At 47.3% G+C, this 18,196-nt stretch overlaps 1 protein-coding gene across 1 annotated transcript; it reads left to right on the plus strand.

The window, feature by feature from the left end:
• Positions 1-41: 41 nt before the first annotated feature.
• Positions 42-16,302, plus strand: LOC130522209 (aryl hydrocarbon receptor-like). Its single transcript, XM_057026303.1, is given in 12 exon segments — positions 42-705; positions 2,292-2,479; positions 3,540-3,629; positions 3,632-3,657; positions 6,617-6,706; positions 7,662-7,776; positions 8,291-8,424; positions 9,787-9,992; positions 10,068-10,177; positions 10,989-11,130; positions 11,204-12,479; positions 14,099-16,302. Coding segments are annotated over 12 exon segments (2,562 nt in total). The 5' UTR covers positions 42-664; the 3' UTR covers positions 14,243-16,302.
• The last annotated feature ends 1,894 nt before the right edge of the window (positions 16,303-18,196 follow it).

Genomic DNA, 18,196 nt, shown 5'->3' on the forward strand with positions numbered 1-18,196 from the left:
AAATGTCTACATTTAGAGGATAATTTGATTTATTCAAACAGTACACTGCGCCCTACGGCTGTCTTTTAAAATTAATTTTCTAAACAGGTAGTTAATACGTAACATGTCCTCTTCTTGCCATATTTCTATGTTATTTTCGCCTATGTCACCTTTGACCCGATGCGCGCCGCCGACGCAGTCAGTGCCCGGTGAAAGCGGCGAGGCTGGCGGACAGAGCATGAGAGAAGTGGCTGGTTGAACTTTCTTTGTGGCCGCTTCAAACATCTTTTGGTACATTTCTTTCTCGGGATGTGAAACTGGAGCCGCGGTTTTCATCACTTCAGTCAACGGGGAATCTGCGCTAGTCGCCGGGTAAAATCCATCCAGCAATCCGGCTGTATGCTCCCGGCATCGTTGGTAGCTGTACCATCATCCAGTTTGAGCTAATTTCTCTATTCCAGAAGATTTGACTTGTCTGAAAAGATCACCGGAAGAAGCTGACTTTAACCTGGCGAACAGAGGTCTTTTATTTTGACGGGGTTTAAATCCGTCTCCGGCGTGGCTGCAGGGGGTTGGGGGGCTCTCTTACTGGTTTCAGCTGCTGCCTTTACTGGTTCATTTCGTCTGCAAATCTGCTGCACTTGATGGGTTGTTCTCCAGTCTGACGTGAAGCGAGTGCGTGAACATGTACGCCGGACGGAAGCGAAGAAAACCGCTGCAGAAGGGGTGAGTTCTGTTAATTATGTCAAATAAAGTTGTCTCCTCAAGTCTTTACCCTAATTATATCAATAAAGACATCTTTTCAATAATTTTATCACAATTAATAGACATTAATATATCAATTATGCCACAATTACTTGCGGTTTGTGACCGTTTTGCCGATATTTAAATGTTTTGGGATATTTTCTTTTGAAATAATCCACCGAGTTAAAATGATCAATACCTACAAACATTATGTAGTTCATTAGATGCGACTAAAAAAATAATAAATGCAACATTGGTTAGGTTATATTAGTTCTGTGTGTGTGTGTTTGTGTATATATGTATGTATATGTGTGTGTGTGTATATATGTGTGTGTGTGTGTGTGTGTGTGTGTGTGTTTGTGCACATATGTGTATATATGCGTATACATCTCCATACTCAATGTGTAGAAAAACAGACATCTTTTTGATATGAAACACGTGTTTTGAATTGAAACATTGCGGATGCTCCAGCACAGTGACGATATCACTGATTGATTCTTGTTTTAGGATAAGGATAAAAGACTTTATTGATCCCACATCGGGGAAATTGCACGTTACAGCGGTAGCCTGTGGTGTACAATACAGAAAAGTACTAAAAGAAAAAATAAAAATAAAAGACTCTTATGTTATGTACATTGCTATGTACATTGTACAGTATATACAGAAATTATAAAAAATTATGTACAGGAGGAGTGTCGGACAGTGTGAAGACAAAAAATAAGGTGCAGATGAGATGTGCAAATAAGACATTCCAGAGGTGGGATGATTAGTTAGTGCAAATATGCCAACCCTGGGTTATTGGTGCTACATTAAGAGTTGTGCATGTTGAACAATCTGCGGTAACGTCCCTCTTACACCGTGGGCGTAACAGTCTGCTGCTGAAGGAGCTGCTTAAGGCCCCCACAGTCTCGTGTAGGGGGTGAGAGGGGGTGTCCATAATTGATGTCAGCTTGGCCAACATCCTCCTCTCACCCACCTCGTCGATGGAGTCCAGAGAGCAGTCCAGGACTGAGCCAGCCCGTCTGACCAGCTTGTTGAGTCTCTTCCTGTCCCTCTCTGAGCTCCCACAGCTCCAGCAGACCACAGCGTAGAAGATCACCGATGCCACCACAGAGTCATAAAAGGTCCTAAGCAGTGTCCTGCACACTCCAAAGGACCTCAGCCTCCTCAGCAGATGGAGACGACTTTGGCCCTTCTTGTACAGGGCGTCTGTGTTATGAGTCCAGTCCAGTTTATTGTTGAGGTGAACACCCAGGTATTTGTACTCCTCCACGATCTCAATGTCCAAACCCTGGATGTTCACGGGTGCAGAGTGAGGAACCTTCCTACTGAGGTCGATCACCACCTCCTTTGTCTTGCTGGCGTTTGATCACAATACAGCTGGGAACTAATGTCGGCGTTAGGAAGCAGTGGCTTTTTGATTATTTGAAGAGTTCCTGCCATAAATTTATCTTAAAAATCGGTGCATTAGAAAATGTGCATTAGATAATAATTAGTGTAATTCATTTAGCAGTTTTAGAAATTCTTTGCCAGCATTTATGCTGTATATTGTAAACCCTCATTTCCAGAGTCAAACCGGCTCCAACTGAAGGCGCCAAGTCCAACCCGTCCAAACGCCACCGTGACCGTCTGAACTCAGAGCTGGACCGCCTGGCGAGCCTGCTGCCTTTCTCTGAGGACGTCATCGCCAGCCTGGACAAGCTCTCCATCCTGAGGCTCAGCGTCAGCTTCCTGCGCACGAAAGGTTTCTTCTCCGGTAAACACACGCGTGCACTGACACGGCTGTAGCTCGCACTCACAAACAGGGAGTGTCGTGTTTTGGACTCGCCGATGCCGTCGACCACGGTTCATAATCGAAACGGGTAGAAGCATGACGTGATAGACCGCTGCGGTTGGAATCGCGCCATACCCAACTACACATTTCAGGATTTCTGATGAGAGGCTTTAACTTCTGAGTCAAATCACATGACCACCGTGTCACATCCTGACCCAGCAGCTGCCGAAACATGACCTGCTGATGACCCGTCTCCTCATTCTGTCGGGCCCCTCTCCTGTTTGGCCACAAGACGACCCTCTGAGGGTCATCCTGGCACTGATGTAGGTCTGAGAGGAGGCAAAGGATAAAAACACGGTGGGATTATCCATGTGGGGGGCGCAGGTGCCCGGGGATGGAGAGGTTGTTTTCTGAAGTTGCGTTCAAGAACTCCGGTGAGGCTCACGACCTCCACGGTTCAGTTATTACCCCATCAGGAGAGAGAACCAGCCTCCAACGTAGATGTTTGTCTGGTTTGACCTTGAAGAGTTCACCAAGTTTGGGGGTGGGTGACGTCACAGGGGTCTCTGCATCGCCACACCAGGAATCTGAAAGCAGTGGGTCAGGCAGGACGCAGCAGCCGGTTTGAACTGCCATCAACATCGACCCTCCGACTGGTCTCTCTTAAGTGGCGCGCTCGTCGCCCTCAACAGATGTTTGCTTCCCTCCTCCACCCGCTCACCTCTGGCTGTTTCCTTTTGCTTCCAGCTGCTATTCAGACCCTCACCCTCGCCTCATTATTGATGGTTGACATGTTTTCCCTGTCATCTCTCTCTGTCCCAATGCCCCTCTCTCTGTCTGTCTGTCTGTCTCTCTGTCTGTCTCCCCCCTCCCTCTCTTACTCTCTCTCTTCCCCTGTATTGCCCTCTCTCCCCCACCTCCCTGTCTTAAACATGGTCATATGCATCCACGTGCAGGAAAAATCTATCTATGTCTCTCTGTGCAGGAAGAAAACAGCTATTTTTAGCATTCCAGCAACTCCTGTGTGTTTGTGTCTGTGCAGGGGTGCTGAACAACCTCCCATCTGATGGCATCAACAAGAGCAGCGATCACGGCGGCGGCGGCGGCGCCGCGTCAGGAGCTGAGGAGCGACGGCTCCTGAGGGGGAGCTGCTGCTGCAGGTGGGTGAGCCACAGGCCGCCAGAGGCCGTCTCGGCGAGCGCGTCTTCAGTCAGACACCAGATCTGTACTCTGCACAAAAACAGAGGCGAGGCCACTGAGCACAGCTGGAAAACATCTGTCAGACCAACACCACAGTGGAGACGGGGCTGAGTGGGCAGCGGTTAGCTCTGTGTTGTTGTTGTTATTGTTGTTGTTGGTCACACAGAAAGAAAAGAGTGACCTAAAGATCAGGAAGTGTCAACGGTGGTGTCTTTGTGATCTGATCCTGGCCGGGAAATAAGCCTGCTGGTCTCCAATAAAACCTTGATTCTTCATCAGTCCTCGTGTACGATCTCTGGTTTGTTTGTGATTGTGATGAAGCTTGTTACATGCCGTTGCTGTGCTGGTTGCTAAGGACGCCGACTTTTGCCCTCGGTCAGGTCGCAGCTGAGTGAAACCCCGGATGCTTCTGGCAGATGAGCTCACACTGTCCAAGTGTGCAATAGTGAAATTTCAGTCCCCCCAGCTCACAGAGTCAGCCAGAAACTGAGATAAAAGTGTTCGGGTTCGTGTCTTCAGCTCATCTGGAACGTCCCTGTTGGCAAGACGAGGTCAAAAATTGCTGGTGTCTGTGGTCACCTCCCCCATCCCTTTATAACCTAAATGACCTACTCTTTATTAAGAAGTTGTCACCTCCTTTTAGTCTTCATTACAGTATTGGATGATGATTGTTTTTCTTTTAAGACTTTATTGTCCACTGTGGGTGTACAACATCAGAACCACGGTGTATGGATAGCACTTTATAGGCTGCATTCATGCTTCAAACACCATAATATAGTGTTCATTTGTTGATTGGCTTATTAATCAAACAGGATATTAAAAAGACAGATTTTTTGGAAGCGAGCAATAATTTCCATTGTGAAAGGAGGTGGTGGATTCCATAGAAGAATACATATGGAACGCTGGCACATCTGTTTTATGTTGATGTATTTTTTTTGAACGGATACACAAATACATTAGAGTACAGATAACTACCTATATAGTATAACAAATAAATATAATAGCATACATGCCGCAGGTTTTTCTTTGGCAATAACAAAGTTTGTAAACAAAAACTGATTGAATATTGTGAAATTTCAATCTATATTTCTCACTAGAAAGATCATGAAAATGCTTTTTTTATGTCGAGGCCATTGCATCGTATGAAACGCCACGTTTTCATGGGAACATGTAGCTGAGAGAGGCACAACGTGACCCTGAGACGCAGGACCAGCGGGCGTATAGAGTGATACCGGCTGGGCTGATGTGAAACAGTAAAGACGAGACTGGAGAGTTCCCTTTCAAAACCGTTCAGACTCTCACTTCACTCAGGTCTGTAATTTCCTCGTGCTGAATCAATACCCGTATTGATCCCAGAGGAGGAAGTGGGTCACTGCAGCCGCGAAGGAAGTGTTGGCGTGGAGGGCAGCAGCTTCAGCCGCTCTGTTCCATTACAGACAGCGACATATGAATTATACAGAGCCAGTGAACACATCTATTATTGAAGGAGGGGGGCTCTGTGTGTGTGTGTGTGCGTGCGTGTGCGTGTGTGTGTGTGTGAACCTGTTTTAAACACCTGAGACACGTTGACCTTCTTCTTTGATGGTAAATAATCCTGCTTTAGGCGCTCCGAGTTTTCATGTTTTCTGAAAGAGACAATAATATAACCTCTCTCTCTGCACACACACACGTGCAGACACACACATACACTCTCCGATACACACACATACTGACCAAACTGGTGTGTTTTTCCCTGACAGATGAAGCTACAGTAAATATTTATAGTCAGAGCATGTGTGCCACTCTGTGTGTGTGTTTCTGTGTCTGTGTTGGGGCGTGGCCATGTGTGATTTACAGTTAAAGCCTGCCAAACTACTTTTGAGCTCATTTATTTTGAAAGCTGTGCGGAAGAGAGAGAGAGAGAGTGTGTGTGTGTGTGTGTGTGTGTGTCTGCGTGTGTTAAGGTGAAGGTTGTGTTCACAGAGAGTTTACATCATCATCACCGTCATCCTCATCAGCGAGGTGTAGGGGAGCGCCGGCAGGATGCAGCCACAACTCGGGATGCGGTGTCATCACCTCCTCACTGAGCCCCGAGGCTCGAGGAAGACAAAGGTGGCGAGGAGAAGTGGCGATGAAGGCGTTAGTCATCCTGTAGTCGTCTCCTTCTCTATGAGTCTACCTCGGCCCCGCCTTGTTTCCTTTGTGTGTTTCTGCCAACCTGTTATTTTATTCCATCCTTTAGTTCATCTTCAGATGTACTTCTGAGCATCAGAAAACCCCAGAGGTGGGTTGGCTTGTCAGATATCCGTGTTTCAGTATAAAAGAGAAGAAAAAGAAAAGAAGAAGCCTTTATTAGTCCCAGGAAAGGAGACATTACAAGGCCACCTCCTCCAAGGCAACTCTCCTCCGTGGGACTAAAAACATAATCCCTCTGGCTCTTAGTCCCCGGCACATTGAGCTCCTGCTACCCCCATAAGAAGCTGTCAAGTGGCTCCAATGGGAATTGAACCCAGGACTTTCTGCCTGTACAGCAGATGTGACGACCTCAACGCTACGGAACCATGATAGACCCGCTTCCAACGCGTGCATGTAGTCAATCTGAGATCAGGATCTCTTTTGCTAGCATGCTAATGCTAGCTGCCCTGTGTTTCTGAGCTCATCCTTGGTCACAGTAAAGGAAACAGATATTTTTCATCAGCAGATTTTATGGATCTTAAGTTTCTTATGTTTCCTTTGTGCTCCCAGTTGAGTTTGACCCAGTGACTTCAACGCCTCGTGCACTTTTTTAATCGCAATAAGCAAAAGAACAGTCAAGTTATTATCGATCAGACTGTTAGTTACGCTCTGTATTTGAGTTATAATTAGCGAGGATACAGAATTATTAAAGGATGTGATTAACAGGCAGTAAAATTGATCTCAACAGGACATTTGTCTCTGCAGGCACTGAACGGCTTCGTCCTAGTGGTGACAACTGAAGGAAACATCTTCTTCTGCTCTCACACCATCCGGGACTACCTTGGCTTCCATCAGGTACTTCCTCCTTTTCACATTCAGTCCTTTTTCTGATGAAGATATTATAATTTTACATCACAGTTGAATTTTAGATTGATGTAGTTGTGTTTAATATCCACTCAGTCATATTTTTAAATGTCTTTTTGCAGTATTTCAGTACTGTTCTTTCAAGCTTAACAGCATGACAGTACCTACAGTGCCCCCACAGGAGGGGAGGGTCTATTACAACAAAAGTACATAAACTTTTTAAACTGAGTTAAACCCTAAAAGCAAGTTAGAAAGCAAGTGAATGTGTCGTGTGGACATCCTTGTGGACTGAAACAAGCGCCCATATGGACAGAGATTTAATCCAGCAGACTCAATAACGCTCTGCAGTCTAACCTCATTTTGGTGATTATTAAATCAACCAAAGTCTCTGGGTCTGTCTGTCTTTGTTCCCCAAATTCAGAGATAAGCGTGTGCCAAAGCTGCCATTTCTGTTCACGTGTTTGGAGACACCAGGACACTCGTCAGTCTCGGGTCATGAGATACGAGTAGCTGCTGTTAGCTTAGCACAAGCATTGCTGCAGAATCTCAGGCACACTTAACAAAAAAAACACCTCAAATTCTCAAGGCAAGCACTTGAAACAGCACTGGTGCCTGTCAAAATTCTTCTTTGGTGACCTGGGTTCAACCCCCACCCCCACCCCCCCCTGCTGGTTCCAGCGGTCCTCAGCCCGGTGGTGGTTTGACCCACAGGGTCAAAGCAGGTCTTTGGCTTTGTTTCAGCTGTTTGAAGTACATGTGCAGCGACACTTGATTTCTTTTGGCTACTTTTCAAGGGAAACAGAATTGGACGTGCCCTTCAGGTTACCTGCTGATGGTAACCGTAGTAACCACAAAACAGCTGACGTCAACCTTCTCACTCAGCTGTAAAATCGCTCGCTTGTACAGTAGAGCATCGCTAACAGTCATGGTTTTACTGTCCTGTCAGACTGATGTGATGCACCAGAGTGTGTTTGAGATGATCCACACTGAAGACCAGCAGGAATTCAGGAGGAACCTTCACTGGGGCCCCGACACCACACCCACCGCCGAGCCAGAAACAGGTACGTCCAATGTAGATATACCCAGAATTCAGTTCAGCAGGATATGATGTGTGAGGAGTCTGAGTAAGGAGTCAAAGATGGTCCTCAGCTGGTTCTCTCAGAAAGGATCCTTTCGATAGATCAGGAAATAATCCACAATCTATCTAAAAATCAGGCCAGAACAGCCCAGCAGCTGCTAAAGGTGTTTCTTTGCTACCATCTGGGGCTCAGCTGAGGTCAGACACAAGGCGAGAAAAGGTGACCTTTGAAATAAACCACCTGAGAGGTGGTCAAAATGTTACGGCAGACACACACGTGCGCGTGCGCAACACCTCAGCAACATATTAACACACACTCCCTCTATACAAACACGCATACATGTCACATTTCATTAGATAAAGCTCAGCACACATTGAGGGTTGATAAGCATCATCACCATCAGTGTGTTTTTTCTGTCTGTTGTGCATCGTTCTGTTTTTCCTTCTGCAGCTTTTTTATTCCAATGTTCTAGTTTGTCATGAAATACTGTCCTCAGATGGAGAGTCAGTGTCCACCTCTTCTCTGCTGAGCTGTGATCCAGACCAACCGCCACGTGACAACTCCTCCTTCCTGGACAGAAGCTTCATCTGTCGCTTCCGTTGTTTGTTGGACAACACCTCAGGTTTTCTGGTAATAACACAAACTTACTCACATGAGTTTCCTCACATCAGAGGCTGGCGAATGATCCGGAATTTACACATATAGCCCTGATATACACCGTAAAAATCCCACAGCCATGCAGGGAGGGACGTGTTATCGTGCGCAGTGCCAAAATAGCCCCCACTGCTCTTTCACATTTTCCCAGTCGGATGAAGAATCGGTCCGTGTTGGAGGTGTTTTCAGGCCTGTCGGGGCTGCGGCAGTATGGCGTGCCACCTCAGAGTCCCTCTGGGATCAGAAGCCACCATTTACTCCTGTAATCCGCCTTAAGAGAACCTCGGGGTCGTGGGGAAAATGGTTTTAATCCTCCTCCCACCACCTCGAGGAGGCCAGAGCACGGAGGGAACCTGCTTGTTCGGGGGTTGGTAGCTCCACACCCACCTCTGCTGCGTTTGCTCAGCGGCAGATGGAGAAAAACACGCTGCAGCTCAGAAGCAGCACAAATCCCTGTTGGGAGAACTGAGGCGGTTCACCCATGAGCAAGGCATTGATCATCCTGCACTTGCTGTTAAACATATGTGATTCTAAGGAGGGGATACCAGCTGCAGACAGTTTTTGCTTGTAGACACTCCAGCAGAGCTGATTGATGGTGTGGACCCCGTCTCCTCGCCCCCCCGTGTGTTTGCGTGAGCAGTAAGCCAGTACTCTGCTTCTGTCTACTGGTCACTATGGCTTTGTTTTTCATAATCCCTCCTGCTATTCAGGGTGAGATTCCTGACATCACGGCTGCGGCCCTTAAACCCCCTCAGGTCAGCTAACCAGAGCTAACGAAGGGGGGGGGGGCATCCTCAAACGACAGCAGTGTGTGAGGAGGAGTGTTTTCAGGTTCTGTGACTGTTGATCCAGAATGTTCCCTCAGTCTTTTGTAATGAATCCAGGATTTGAAGGTCACAACAATATTTGAAGGTCACAACATGCTGCAGCTCTTCGCCTCTGTCATCCATCGGATTATAAAGCTTCACTAGGAACATGATATCAATGTTTGTTTGGTCAATATCACCAAAGTGTTTCGTATCATCGCGTGAGCCGTTCACTGTTCAGTGATGGAGTCAGTGATGTCATGTCTCAGCTGTCCCACCAGAGCAAGAAACTGGTGTTTACGAGGTTCACAGTTAAACTAGCGTGGAATCGTCCTTTACCCAAACAGTGACCCTGTGTTGTTGATGTCATGCTAGCGTGCTATCAAAGATTAGCATACATGTGTCTGATTGGTCAGGACTTTGCTTTTGTTGCTGCCCGTTTTGACTCATCTGGACGGAAGACTGAATAAAATATTTCATGGTGAGGAAACAAAAACTGTGGTTTAAATTAAGCCTCCATGTTTTCTCTCAGGCCTTAAACATTCAGGGGCGTCTCAAGTTCCTGCATGGTCAGCACCATCCGCAGCGCAGCAGCAAGGTGAGTAGCCCACCTCAGCTTGCCCTGTTTGCCATCGCCACTCCGCTCCAACCTCCCACCATCCTGGAAATCAGGACCAGGAACATGATCTTCAGGACCAAACACAAGCTGGACTTCACGCCCATGGCCTGCGACGCAAAGTACGTTCTTCCTGTTGGTTCTGTCACAGTCCACGTGTAGATTGGTGTTTAATCCCTGAAATGTTGCCCTTTCAGGGGTAAAATAGTTCTGGGCTACACAGAGGCGGAGCTGAGAGTTCGCGGTTCAGGCTACCAGTTCATCCACGCAGCCGACATGTTGTACTGCGCCGAAAATCACGTCAGAAGTAAGTCTGAGCTTAATCGACGACGGCTGGAGTTCTGTGCTGAGCTACCCGCCCGCGCCCACATAGATCAGGGCTCCCCACCTCAGTGCAGAGTGGAGATAATCAGGACCAACTGACTCACAAAAGTGACTGCAGTGGAGTGTGCACTACCGTGCATTGCTTGTGGAACAAACAATCAAATGCTACATGTGTGGCTGCACTAAATCTCCTAGCAAGAGTCAAGTGTCCTACTTAGCTTGTAGACTGGTTGACCTGGTTAGTCAGTGCCGTGGCGCCGGCGACGCGCTGCTACCAGTCACACACACGCTGTATTTATGTACTCATGCATACACAAAGACACGCAGATGAATGTGCAAACATGCAGCTCACAGGCAGACACATGTTGAGCGCAGAGCCATGCATGGCCAGAGGGAGGTTTAGCAGAATCACGCCCATCAACATACATCAGACGTAATCCTCAGATTATGAGGAGCTCTGATACAGCTCAGGACGAGCGAGCCGGGTAATAACCTAACATCAGCGGTCAGAAGCTGTTTTTTCCTCCCTCACTTCAGTTCTACAGACATAAACATTAGAGTTTCTTGAGTTCGGGAGCTTTTTCTTCTACTAACACATGTATCTGAAAGCCTCCACAGATTATAAAAACTGTTTTCTTTATTAAAACTATTTGTTTGTAGGTCAGGTTAACAAGGGTTTCAGATTCCCAAACTGGTTTTAGTTGAAGCCAGCAGCAGCAGGACTGTAGCATGTCCATTTAGCCGCAGTAGGTGGGTAGAGAGGGAATCTGATGGGTTGTCTGATGTGGCTGCAGTGATTAAGACAGGAGAGAGCGGCCTCACCGTCTTCAGACTGCTCACCAAAGACAACCGCTGGAAGTGGGTCCAGGCCAACGCCAGGCTCGTCTACAAAAACGGGAAGCCAGACTACATCGTTGCCACACAGAGGCCCCTGGTGTAAGTAGGCCGCCGTTCCAGTCTGATTCTCATGTTTTAGCCCATTAAGCCGTTTGGTTCTTCTGCCTAACAGAGACGAGGAAGGAGGGGAGCACCTGAGGAAGCGATCCATGCACCTCCCATTCACCTTCGCCACTGGAGAGGCGATGCTGTACCAGACGGGTCATCCTCTGCACAGCTTCTCTGAGTCCGTCCAGGGCAAAGCCAAAGGCAGCAAGACCAAGAAGGGCAAACAGAGTTCTTCAGATAACCTGGATCCAAAGTCCCTGCTGGGGGCGCTGATGAGCCAGGACGAGTCTGTGTACGTGTGCCAGCCTGACAGCGAGCCCGCCGTTTCCGGCCCCAGCAGCCTTTTGAGCCAGCAGCAAACGGACAGTGAGTGCAGCAGCTTCTTAGGTCACAACAGCCTACACGTCTTCTCTAATGAGACGTCGAGTTATGACCCCCTGCTGGCCACGCTGGACTCTCTGACCCTGGACGGAGAGGACCCCTGCTCCAACACCGAGATCTTTAACGCGCTGGAGAACCTTGGTCTCAACGCTGAAGACCTAGAGCTGCTGCTGCTGGATGAGAGGATGATCCAGGTGGAGCTGGGCCCCAACCACATCCCAACGCTGAGCGACCTTCTCACCAACAACGAGATCCTCTCCTACATCCACAACAAGCTGGAAAACAGCCCCGAGCCCGCGGACGGAGACGCGGGTCGATATGGAGTCAACGCCGACCAAGCCGCTGTCCCAGAACCTCCCGCCTTCGTCCAGCAGTCGCAGCAGATGCAGCAGCACGTCGGCTCAGGTGTGCCGGCGAAAGCTGCTCCTCCAACTGCGGAGGCAAAAGGTCAAACTCGGCTTCCAAACGGCCACTGGGTGACAAACACAGCCAACGCCCACCAGCCCGACAACCAGGTCCAGCCTCATCCTGTCCTCACACCCTCTCGGCTCAACAGCGAACTCAAACATCTTCTAGAGTCCAGCCAGCAGTGGAGCCAGGACCAGCTAGTCCACTATCCATCCCATCCGCAGGTCAGCCAGGACCCGTCGCTGCTCGGATTCCACAATCAGCGGACAATAAACGCTTCTTACATCCCAAACGGTCACACGTCCTTTCTGCCGAGCGTGGAGGTCGGCCATACGTACAGCATCACGGCGGCGCCGTGTGCACCCGCCGCTCTTCTGAACGGTCTGACCGCTCCGGATGTTTGTCACTACCAGAGTTACCAGCAGCAGGTGAGCGTCGCCCAGAGCTCCACGCTGGAGCTGGAGCAGCTGCTGGGACTGTCCCAGTCGCAGCACAGCCTGCCAGCCTACGCCATGTTCAACACCAGCGCACAAGGCTCCGCCCACAGCAAGGTAAGACACTGAACCTGGATTAGAGATCTTTTGGGATCTTAACCAGGTTTCCTTTATGAAACTAAAGGCTAATCACAAATGATCACTGAACTCTCACCTCCCCAACATGAACCCCAGCAGACATCCGTCTAACGTCAGTTCCTGGGGTCCGTTCGCCTCAGCGCTGTTGTGTCTGGCAGTCAGACCCGCGATCTGAGTTCTGGGAGTCCCTCCGATATCTGAGGGCTCTGACCTCAACCCTTCAGCTCTGCGCTGTTCTCTTTAACTGTCAGGGAAGTAGATCTTTTCCGAGTCACTACACCAAGCCCCCGGGCCTCCATGTAAACTGTGATCATCCGAGAGGACGTTGGTCATAAATAAGACGAAGAAGGATGGGTCAGATCACCAAAGTCTGAGAACTGAGTCATCTAGAAGACGTTCTGAGAGGATTATATCCTCGAACATGGACGTCAACTTTAAATCTCCATGTGATCAAAAGTTACTGATGTGGACTGAAAAGTGTACATTTAAATCGTCTTCAAACCGCACTGAGAAAAGTTAGGGACCTGAATATTTCAGTTCTTTCTTTATTTCCTGATGGAATTCTGATCATCAACACAACGCAATAAAAATTAGAGAGCAAAGGTGGACGTAGCTGGAGGTCTGGCCTAATCCTCATCTTGAACCGTGACCAGGTAATGCGCCCTCCCCGGTTCAACGCAGGATTTAATAAAGCAGGAATGCGTCGCACACGCGCCCGCAGGAACTGAGACAAAGGCCGGTCTGTAAATCACAGCAGATATGAAAACCTAATTATGCTAATGTTTGCTTAGGGGAGCTTTGTCTCACAAATACAGTAGCTTACTCCCGATCATGTGACCCTTTCTGTACAAACCACCTACGTAGATCTATTTGTGCATCAGGGAAGAGAGGAGGGAGGCAGGAAAGAACAGAAGCAGCGGCGAGAGCCCCTGAGTAATGAATAGAATAAGGTCAGCGGCAGAGATGGGCCGACCCCGGCAGGCATCCATTCATCCCCGCCCCGTTCACTCCCACTGTTATTCTTCAGGGTCACTGACTGGCGCTGAAAGAAAAATACTGGCAGGCCGTCCAGTCAGGCATGAGCGCCGCTGACCTACAATCTCACTGTCGTCGTTACCTAATGCCGCCGCGGCAGGACGGCCCCCATCCGGCAACAGGCGGCGTTATCTCCAAAAACGGACTGTCACGTGATTAATCATGACTCGGCAATATGTATCTTTAGTTTATTTCTCTGCACCTGCTGAGCGGCTCCGTCAGGACCATATCAAACGCACGCGATAGGAGGCCCCGCCCTCTGCCCACATGGCCACCGCCCTCGGCTCCTTCCGCTCGTGGTCTTGCTTTTTCCAACGTTAGCTCTGGAATGACCTGAGGGGATTTATTTTTATACGTCCCGATGATGAATGGAGTTGATTTGAGCGGTCAAAGGTCAGCACATCCTTGTAAATGCAATATCTTAAGAAGTGCCCCGAGGAATTGTTTTGTTTTCAAGACGAAGAAATGAAAACAGGCTGTAGAAATGGTGAAATCTCGCATTCCAACGTTGGGAAGTTTCTTCTTCATTCTTTTGACCCATCACGTTTTTTTTCCTTTCCCAGCTGGAGAACGGCTGCCTCCTCAACGCCACCAACGCGGCGTACATCAGAACGTGTCTGATGCCCAACGGAAACGCGGTGGTGGCGGCAAACGTGGACGGACTGTCGACGCTGCAGGACCACCAGAAGCCTGGGTTCCTCCTGTGAAGCGAGGGACCAGAGCACAGCTACAGAGCAGGAAAAAAGGATTTTCCTATTCTTAGACTCGTTTCCCCGTTTAGATCATTTTTACTGATATTTGCGCTGGTCCCATTAATGTTCCAGTTTGAGCTCTGGTCCCATTTCTGTTCCAGTTTGAGCTCTGGTCCCATTTCTGTTCCAGTTTGAGCTCCGGTGGACCCGTCCGTCCAGCGTTCCTTAATTTCACACTGTTACAGAACAGCAGACAAACTTAAACTTTACTGGGAGGATTCTACTTTGAAACAAATGTACAAAATGTTTCAAAAGTGCGGACAAATGACATTTTTGATTCTGGAACTAAAGTGTTTTATGTAAACATCATATCGAGGAAATCCATTCCAGATCGAGGATGTCTGTTATCATGAAGCGGGAAAGAAGAAACCAGAAGCTGCTGATGAGAGATGATGGTTGAAAAATCTTCTTCCGTTTACAGAAGACAAGCTGTGAAAATATTCACAATTCTGACTTGAAACACACTGATGTTGTTTCTGCCAGAACCCCCGAAACTGAGGAGGAAAGAAATAGATATTAAAAATGTTTATGTAATATTGGAGGGGAAAAGATGTACATGATGTGTCTAAAAGGTCCTTGTTCAACAGAGTACCATATTATTTACACATCTGAGGATCAGTGAGACAGAACATGTCTGATTTAAGAGATCTGAATGATATTTGATCAGTATTTTATGAAACGCAGCGAGGAGGTTTGGACTGAACCCAACGTCACTGTTCGTACATCCTGGAGCTAAAAACAGCATTTCATTCTCCCTTTTATGAGATTTAAACAAATTTAAATGTAAGATCAGAAAAGGAGCTTTTTTATGTACTTTTTTGCTACATTTTAACTTTGTTACAGCGAACACTGAAGTCGTGCACGTGTGCGAAACTGAGAATTCAGAAAAATTCTGTTTTAACCTGAACTTTAACAAAGAGTTTTTGTCTCTCGGGGGACTGTTGTGTTCATGTCTCTGTCCCCCCAGCGTTTGTGTTCCGAACACCTGTGGGTGCAATGTACGGTGGCCTGCTGGTGACCAAAACACAGATACTAGATCACACTTGAAGGGCGAGGAGGACAAACACGGAGGTCTAAATAAAAATGCTGGATAATAATAATCTCTGTTGTGAGCGAGGCCTGTCTGCTGGGTGGTCGGTGCACCAGAGAACTCAAAATTCCCCCAGTTTTGAGGTGACATGAACACAGCTTCAGGAAATGGAAGCATTTAGCATTTAGCTCTGCATCACAGCTAAAGGAGGCGGCGTGCAATAGCGTGCACGCGCAGTCGAATGTCGTGAATGCGGCGCAGGTAACAAAGCTTTTATTTCATGCTATTTCAAGGTGCTTTTGGAGTTTTTTTAGCGATATGTGACGAAACTAATGTGAGAACAAATGCATTTACTCTGTTTCCTGTTTTCTAAAGTAGCTTCTGATCAGAAAAGATATGAAATGTTTGTTGTTTGTGTATATAAATGTGTTTTCTGTTGTTACTGGAAGCACTAAATTTACCTTCACAGCTTGCAAAGTTCAGCACTAAAGTAGCCTTTAGGAAAGAGAGCATTTTACAGATATGACTCTGTGTTGTATAAAATGAATATTGCCTAATGACAGTTTGTCACTTTAGCTCAAAACAAAAATGTGCCATAACGTGATTTCTTTAAACTTTCTCTGTTTTGACACCTTTTCCATCTGAAGGTACCGAGGAGGATTGGAGCCAAAGCTGATTTACATATTTTAACATTTGAACTGCTTCAGCATTTTAATTTACAGTTTCTGAAAACAGGTTACATCTGTAATTCCGTGTTCAAAAACAAGATGAAAAGGGCCAATAAAAGACTAATTCTCTGAAATTAAAAAGTACCGAGGGGCAAAATAGAATCAATTGAAATTCAAAGAGAGGTAAGAAGTAATGCAAACTGTTTTTCACCTGTGGCTCTAATTCTGCTCCATACCGTAAAGTAAATGCAAACATTTTTTCTATATTATTGCGTCGGACGTCAAAATAAAATAAACTTCATGTCAACTTTGAGAAACAGTCTACGTTGCTACTTTTCTCGCTGAAGTTCTTGTCGTGCGTCTAAGAAAAAGGTCACCTGACCCTTCAAATTAAATGTCTTAAATTGAAGGTGATGTCAATATTACGGGCGAGTAGGGTTTGTGAAAACACACACAGAATGTGTCAGTTGTGTGCAGTAATGTCAGTTCTGACCTGAGATGCATCATGGGACCTGTAGTGACACACCAACAGCCTGGGGAAGCTTTTAACTGCCCTCCCAGACACACACGCAGTTCCACACCTTTGCTCTGATGCTTTTTGCACCTGCAGAGGTGTGAATACACACTCGGGCCAAAGGAAACAAACACAGAGTGATACCGGTGACGATCCGCCTCCGGTGGACGGAGACGCACCCGCCAGACCCGCTGTGTTCTCGCCTCCCTCCTCACAGATAACCTACACCAGACGGTGCCACCTACTGGCAGGGGGAGGTTATGGGTGGGGGGGTTGATAAGAGATTAACTGTGTTTTTGCTTGGTGGCACCGGTCAGGTTGGTGCGCAAAGTGAGAAGTCTTGTTAAACGTGTGCATTTTTAATGTTTCTAAAGACATGAGAGCAAATATTCATCTGCTCAGAACGGCGGGTCACTCGCGTGGTCGCCAGTGTGAACTTTGCATCTTTAATGACGCTCCTCGAATCATTTATGAGAGGTATTATTCTGCCGCAGGATCAATCATCCAGGCCAGATGTTGTCCTCCTCCCTGGCGCTGCGTCACATGAAGACTGCTGCAGGTAGAGGTCAAAGGTGACAGGAGCTTTAATTGAGTGGATTAATGCTTAAAGCCAGTGTTCAACACCTGGATCTGGACCCCACTGAAAACACCTGAATTATTTACCGACCGTCTCCCACCGCTCAGCTCCTTCCAATCGTGAAAATGTGGCCAGAGAGCATTTTGACCTCTTTTCAGAACAAAACGCTGTTTCCTATTAGAGTCTGTGATCAGACGGGAGCAGAGGACAGGAGGACACGTCACAATTCTCCCTGAGTCTGAACCTTTGGCGTTCAGATTGAGCCATTTCTCCCATCACTCCTTCTGCCCCTCTGGAATCTCGCTTGTCTACAGACACGGCCCATCTCCAGCTGCCAGACAGACGGACAGACAGACCCTGGTCTGCAGAGGCGTCCAAGACAAATACAGCGTGAAGATGAAGAGATAAGACGACAGGAATACATTTGAAACAGACGTTTCCTCTGAAACTTGAAGCGAAACCTGATTAAAATGTGTCAAAGTGTGAGGAGCGGTGGGGGCGGTGGAGCAGCGGAGGCCGTCATAAAGGTTTAAACAGACACATAATGGTCGGCGGGGAGGAAACAACCTTCACCTCCTTTCAGTGTAACCCAGATATGAGCTCAGACTCACACACACACACAAGCCTGAGATTATTTAGCATAAACATGGATGAAGATATGAATAAATGTATAAAGTTTTGGGACGACAGACGGTGCTTGTCCGTCGGTCTGTAAGAGTGAAGTTCTTCTCACAGCAGGCGGCGAAAAAACAAAGATCAACCTCAGAAACAGAAGAAAACAACTGGAAATGTGACTCACAAACCAAACCATGTAAAGGCGGAAATATGCAAATTTGTCAGGAATCTTTTAGATTAAGAACGTAATAAATGCCAAAGGTAGAATTTTTGTGTTTGTTCCAAGCGCGCTTCATACGTGTTTGTTTACTAGGAAGACGAGGGTCATGCTGATGATACATCCTGTCCCGTCAGTGGGGACTTTTCCACCGAGTCTTAAATATGTGAGGACTTTCTTCATCAAAGTTCTTCTGATCATTTCAGAGTCAGTTAATCAGCAGGCGTTTGTCCAAAAACAAACAAAAAAAAAAGTGCACATTTGCAGATCCAACGTGTGGAGAGTTTA

This window comes from Takifugu flavidus, chromosome 3, assembly GCF_003711565.1.
Source record: "Takifugu flavidus isolate HTHZ2018 chromosome 3, ASM371156v2, whole genome shotgun sequence".
NCBI classification, from domain to species: domain Eukaryota; kingdom Metazoa; phylum Chordata; class Actinopteri; order Tetraodontiformes; family Tetraodontidae; genus Takifugu; species Takifugu flavidus.